The 7085-nt window shown below is 42.0% G+C and overlaps 1 protein-coding gene across 2 annotated transcripts in view; it reads left to right on the forward strand.

Annotated features, from left to right (window-relative positions):
* MOB1A (MOB kinase activator 1A) overlaps positions 1-7085 on the forward strand; it is a 23261-nt gene that overhangs the window by 4044 nt on the left and 12132 nt on the right. The window contains exon 2 of one of the 2 annotated variants that reach the window (XM_017860148.1): positions 2879-3045. In XM_017860148.1, coding sequence (XP_017715637.1) covers positions 2879-3045 — 167 coding nt within the window. The remainder of the gene's footprint in view (positions 1-2878; positions 3046-7085) is intronic. The other variant, XM_017860149.1, reaches the window with a different exon arrangement.

Here is a 7085-nt window from a genome sequence, read left to right on the forward strand (position 1 = left end):
AACTCCTGACCTCAGGTGATCCGCCCATCTCGGCCTCCCAAAGTGCTGGGATTACAGGCTTGAGCCACCGCGCCCGGCCAGTTTTTGATATTTTCTATGCATTTACAAAATGGGCTCCTGCTGTACATTTGGTTGTGTATTATGTTTAACCGTGTATTAGATCTTTCCCTGTGAATACGTGTACTCTGTCTGGTTTTCTTAACTTCTATACAATATTCCATGATATGGATGTACCATACTTTAATTCAGTCCTCTACTGATAAAATTGAGGATTGCTTGTAGGTTTCTCCCTATTAAAAACAATCTTGGAAAACAAATCCTTATCCATATCTAGAGGAGCTATTTAGAAGTAGAATGGATGGCTTGAGGAGCTTTTCAGTGTTAATAGATACTACCATATTGCCCTCCCAAAATGTTACACTTTATACTTTCACCAGTAGTGTATTAAAGTAATAGTTGCTCTGTACCCTAGTCTAGTGGTCCTCAGCCTTTTTGGCACCAGGGACCAGTTTTGTGGAAGACCATTTTTCCACAGATGTGGTTGGGGAGATGGTTTCTGGATGATTCAAATGCATTACATTGATTGTGCACTTTATTTCTATTATGACATTGGAATATATAATGAAATAATTTTACTACTCATCATAAGGTATGATCAGTGGTAGCTCTGAGCAACTAGACAGTCCCATATGGGAGTAATGGGAGAGAGAGACAGATCATCAGGCATTAGATTCTCATAAGGCACATGCAATTTAGATCCCTTGCATGCACAGTTCACAATAGGGTTCACGTTCCTGTGAGAACCTAATGCCTCTGCTGATCTGACAGGAGGTGGGGCTCGGGCGGTAATGCCAGCAATGGGGAGCGGCTGTAAATACAGATGAAGCTTTGCTACTTGCTCACTGCTCACCTCCTTCTGTGGGGCCCAGTCTGTGACCTTGGGGTTGGGGGCCCCTACCCTAGTCCACATTTAATGTAATCATTTAAACTTTTGACATTCAGATTAGGGAAAAAATAAATCTTACTTTAATTGAACAGTTTTTCACATGCTCATTGATTGTCATGCTTCTGAATTGCCTATTCATCTTCTTAGCCTATTTTTCTAAAGGATTCCTCATATTCTTAATGAGTATAGAAGCCCTCTATTATCCAGTTCATCCTTAGTAATATATGTTACAAGTACTTTTATTTGGTTACTTGTCTGTTTGCTCTGTTATGGAAGTTCTAATTGATACTATTTGAAATCTGTCCATTTTTTTCTTTGAGATTTCTGAGTTTTGTGTAGGAAGACTTTATGGATGGTGTGAGATAGGAATAAAAACATTTTTTCCTCAATAATGAGTTGTGCCTGTCTCATTTATTTTCCCTGTTATAAACTCAAAGATGTTAGTGTTTCTTTTACTGTGGTTTGCTTTCAAGGCATCCCAAATATTTTGATATAGAAAATTGGATTTTTGAACTAAACCTCCCTGCACCATTTTGTTTTTTATCTTCCCCACCCCCCATGTGGCCTTACTATGTTGTCCTGGCTGGTCGCAAACTCCTGGGCTCAAGAAATCCTCCCGCCTTCGTCTCTCAAATGGCTGGGATTACAGGTGTGAGCCACTGCACTTAGCCCCACCATTCTCTTTTCTTTTTTTTTTTGAGACGGAGTCTTATGCTGTCACCAGGCTGGAGTGCAGTGGTGTGATCTAGGCTCACTGCAACCTCTGCCTCCTGGGTTCAAGCCATTCTCCTGCCCCAGCTTCCCGAGCAGCTGGGACTACAGGCATGCGCCACCATGCCCAGCTAATTTTTGTGTGTTTTTTTTAGTAGAGACAGGGTTTCACCATGTTGGGCAGGATAGTCTCGATCTCTTGACCTCATGATCCACCAGCCTCGGCCTCCCAAAGTGCTGGGATTACAGGCGTGAGTCACCGCACCCAGTCATGGCCCCATCATTTTCTATAGCACTTTGCGGGGCTGAGGTGGGGGGATCACTTGAGGTCAGGAGTTCGAGACCAGCCTGGCCAACATGGCAAAATCCCATCTCTACTAAAAAAAAAAAAAAAAAAAAAAAAATTAGCTGGGTGTGGTGGCACATGCCTGTAATCCCAGCCACTCGGGAGGCTGAGGCAGGAAAATCACTTGAACCCAGGAGGTGGAGATTGCAGTGAGCCGAGATCTTGCCACTACATGCCAGCCTGGGTGACAGAGTCAGACTACATCTCAAAAAAAAAAAAAAAAAAAAAAAAAAAAAAGGAAAAGGAAATTGAGGCCAAAAGAAGGTTCAGTTTCTCAAGAAGACACAGTTAGTGTTAGATCAAGAACTAAAATCCAGGATCTTTCTCTGTACCAGACTTCTTCAGAGGGCATACTAAATTGCCTTATTGTGGAATTGTGCTGCTAATCTTGCTTTTACATGCAGGGGGAAAAAAAAGCATTCTTGTGTTGTGATCATCATTTTCCTATCTTGGCATTTTTCAGAGATTTTTTTTTTTTTTTTTTTTTTTTTTTTTGAGACAGAGTCTTGCTCTGTCGCCTGGACTGGAGTGCAGTGATGCAATTTCAGCTTACTGCAACCTCTGCCCCCCAGGTTCAAACCATTCTCCTGCCTCAGCCTCCCGAGTAGCTGGGACTACAGGTGTGCGCCACCATACTCGGCTAATGTTTGTATTTTTAGTAGAGGTGTGGTTTCACCATGTTGGTCAGGCTGGTCTCGAACTCCTGACCTCAAGTGATTCCAAAGTTCTGGGATTACAGGCATGAGCCACTGTGCACGGCCCAGAGAGTAATTTTTATTTTGTTTTTACAGACTACTTTATATACCTAAAATTATGTTCTACCTGTTCTACTTCCAGTCTTAAAAATTCATATACTTGCACTTTTAATCTTACAGCAGCAGCCGCTCTTCTAAAACATTCAAACCAAAGAAGAATATACCTGAAGGATCTCATCAGTATGAACTCTTAAAACATGCAGAAGCGACTCTAGGAAGTGGGAATCTGAGACAAGCTGTTATGTTGCCTGAGGGAGAGGATCTCAATGAATGGATTGCTGTAAACAGTAAGTTTTAAAATGTAACGTTGCTGTTTTATAGAAAGGTTTTGCTAAAATCTCATTGTTAATGAATTTTCTTTTACAGATAGAACTGTTTTAATATAACAAATTATCTATAAAGAAACATTAAGTACAAATACATCCAAACCTATGTTGCTCTTTTCAGAGTACTCGGTGGTAGTTTGTGAGGTTGAGTAGAGGGACCTGAGGAGAAATTATGAGTGCTTTTGGGCAATTTCTGAGGAGAATAGTATGAAAAGCTGAGTAAGGTCAAATAAAAGATTGATAAATGAAAACATAATGCCTGTCGTGGTCTGTGACTTTGTAGCAAATCCATCTACACAGTTTTACTTCCACTCCCAGCAGTACTCATCAGCCTGCATATCCAGAAAAGTCAATTGCAGTTCACATGGACAGTCAGCTGATTGTTGTGACTTAGAGTGTCAGAGGGAATTGAGAGATTGGGAGAAAATGGAGGGATCTGAGCTGAAAGTCACTTGAAGTTCAAGAGAACAAGGGCATGACATGGGACAATATGCTAAGGCTAGAGATTTGAATGTGAGAGTCATTTCTGAGATGAGATCATTTCTGGGTAATAAAGTTTAAATTAGAAATTTCAGATGTTCCAGGAATAAAAGTTTAAATAAAAGTTTAAAACTTTTTATTTATGTATTTATTTGTTTATTTATTTATTTTTGAGACAGTCTTGCTCTGTCACCCTGGCTGGAGTGCAATGGCTTGATCTTGGCTCACTGCAACCTCTGCCTCCCGGGTTCAAGCCATTCTCCAGTCTCAGTCTTTTGAGTAGCTGGGATTACAGGCGCATGCTGCCACACCCAGCTAATTTTTTATATTTTAGTAGAGACGAGGTTTCGCCATGTTGGCCAGGCTGGTCTGAGTTCAGGCAATCTGCCTGCCTTGGCCTCCCAAAGTGCTAGGATTACAGGCGTGAGCCACCATGCCTGGCCTAAAACTTTTTAATGGAAAATTTCAAACATACAAAAGTAGAGAGACTAAGTCCAGTGAATTCCAGGTATTCATTCCATTACCCAGGTCCAACAAATACCAGTTTGTGACCAATTATTATTATTCTGTATGCCACCCTGATTATTTTAAGCAAATCCCAGACATGATATTTTATCTATAAATATTTCAATAAGGTATGTCTAAAAGACAAGAACTTGTAAAGATGACAGTGCCATCATCCTTTAACTTATCAAATATCTGGTCAATGTTCACATTTTTCATGACTGTCCTATAAATGTTTTTTTTTTTTTTTTTTTTTTTGGTTTTGAGATGGAGTCTTGCTCTGTCGCCCAAGTTGGCGTGCAGTGGCGAGATCTCAGCTCACTGCAGCCTCCACCTCCACCTCCCAGGTTCAAGCGATTCTCCTGCCTCTGCCTCCGCCTCCCGAGTAGCTGGGTGGGATTACAGGTGCCCGCCACCACGCCTGGCTAAGTTTTGTATTTTTAGTAGAGATGAAGTTTTGCCATGTTGGCCAGGCTCAAGTGATCTGCCCGCCGCAGCCTCCCAAAGTGCTGGGATTGCAGGCGTGAGCCACCGCACCTGGCCAAATGTTTTCTTTTAAAAATTTTTTTTTGCCCTAAAACTTTATGCTTCGTTTAAATCAGGATCCGAAGAGGCCTGTATGTATGCTTCTTGAATCCCTCTTTTTTTTTCTTTAGAGATGGGTCTGGCTTTGTTGCCCAGGCTGGAGTGCAGTAACATGATCGTAGCTCATTGCAGCCTCAACTTCTGGGCTCAAGTGATCCACCTCACCCTTCTGAGTAGCTGGGACTACAGGCTCACACCACCATGCCCTGCTAATTTTTTTTTTTTTTTTTTGAGACGGAGTCTTGCCCTGTCGCACAGGCTGGTGCGATCTCGCTCACTGCAGCGTCCACCTCCCGTGTTCAAGTGATTCTTCTGCCTCAACCTCCCGAGTAACTGGGATTACAGGTGCTTGCCACCATGCCTGGCTAATTTTTCTATTTTTAGTAGAGACGAGGTTTTGCCATGTTAGCCAGGCTGGTCTCAAACTCCTGACTTCAGGTAATCCACCCACCTCAGCCTCGCAAAGTGCTGGAAAAAAACCCCTTTTTAAAAAACTTTATTCAGGGCCAGGCATGGTGGCTCATGCCTGTAATCCCAGCACTTTGGGAGGCCGAGGCAGGCAGATCACGAGGTCAGGAGGCCGAGACCATCCTGGCCAACATGGTGAAACCCCGTCTCTACTAAAAATACAAAAATTAGCTGGGTGTGGTGGTGTGCACCTATAGTCCCAGCTACTTGGAGGCTGAGGCAGGAGAATCGCTTGAATCCGGGAGGTGGATGTTGCAGTGAGCTGAGGTTGTGCCACTGCACTATAGCCTGGGCAACAGAGCGAGACGCTATCTTAACAACAACAAAAAAAACTTTATTCAGATTATCATCTGTTATTCTGAAGGCATTTATTGACCTTCAGCCTTAGATTTTTCTTTGAGACTTGACTGCTGTAGATCAGTTCTCAAATTTTTTGGTCTCAGATCCACTTATCCTCTTAAAAAATTACTGATTCCCATAAATATGTACCATTCTGTGTTAATTAGAAAAGTGAAATACAAGCCGGGTGCAGTGGCTCATGTCTGTAATCCCAGCACTTTGGGAGGCTGATATTGGCAGATCCCTTGAGGTCAGGAGTTCAAGACCAGCCTAGGCAACATGGCAAAACACCATCTCTACTAAAAATACAAAAATTAGCTGGGCATGATGGCGCACATCTGTAAAATCCCAGCTACTCAGGAGGCTGAGGCAGGAGAATTGCTTGAACCCGGGAGACGGGGGTTGCAGTGAGTGGAGATCGCGCCACTGCACTCCAGCCTGGCCGACAGAGTGAGACCCAGTCTGGGAGGAAAAAAGGTAAAATACAAAAAATACAAACAAACTATTGAGAACCCCAAAGAGCTTTTAATTATATCAAGTATATCTAGTGATACTCTGTTAGAAATTAAAACTGAGAAGATGTAAATACTTATTTTTTATTTTCTCTTGAGACAGTATTGCTCTGTCGCCCAGGCTGGAGTGCAGTTCATGATCTTGGCTCACTGCAGCCACCTCCTGGGTTAAAGCAATTCTCCCACCTCAGTCTCCAGAGTAGCTGGGATTACAGGCATGTGCTACCGTGCCCGGCTAATTTTTGTATTTTCAGTAGAAACGGCGTTTTGGCATGTTGACCAGGCTGGTCTTGAACTCCTGGCCTTAAGTGATCTGCCTGCCTCATCCTCCCAAAGTGCTGGGATTACAGGTGTGAGCCGCTGCACCTGGCCCAAATTCATTTTAAAATAACAATAATAAACCCATTATATTTTAACATAAATATGTTTTTATGAAAAATGACTATTTTCCATAACAAATTTTAGTGAAAATGTGGCATTGTTTTATATTTTGTAAATCTTATTTAATGTCTGGCTTAATAGACAGCTGGATTCTTATATCCATTTCTATATTCAGTCTGTTGTGATATCACACATTATGGAGCCTCTGGAAAACACCATTGTGCCCTTTTGAGAGAGTAAGAGTGAAAAGAACAATTAAAATGGTTTGACCTTACAGATCCTTCCTCAGATAGGGGATTCCTGGACCACATTTTGAGAATAGCTCCTCTAGACCAAACCAACTACCACCTGGGCATATTTTCTGTTTTGTGTGAATATTGAATACCTGTGTTTCTTAGAAACATGACTAAGAGGAAGATTTATAAGTGAGGGAGTTTTGTATAAAATTCCTTTTACAAGATAGCATTTAAAAAAATCTATTTGTTTTTTAAGAAACTTGGAAAATCCCTAGTTGTTTTTAGGTACTTCTTTAGACAGGAGACTAAAACTTTTTATTTATTTATTTTTTTGAGACAGGTTGTTCGGGCTGGAGTGCAGTGGTACCCTCACAGCTCACTGCAACCTCAAACTCCTGGGCTCAAGGGATCCTTCCACTTCAGCCTCCTGAGTAGCTGGGACTACAGGCGTGTGCTACCATGCCTAACTAATTTAAAAAAATTTTCGGTCGGGCAC

Source organism: Rhinopithecus bieti, unplaced genomic scaffold (assembly GCF_001698545.2).
Source record: "Rhinopithecus bieti isolate Rb0 unplaced genomic scaffold, ASM169854v2 scaffold_54265, whole genome shotgun sequence".
NCBI lineage: Eukaryota > Metazoa > Chordata > Mammalia > Primates > Cercopithecidae > Rhinopithecus > Rhinopithecus bieti.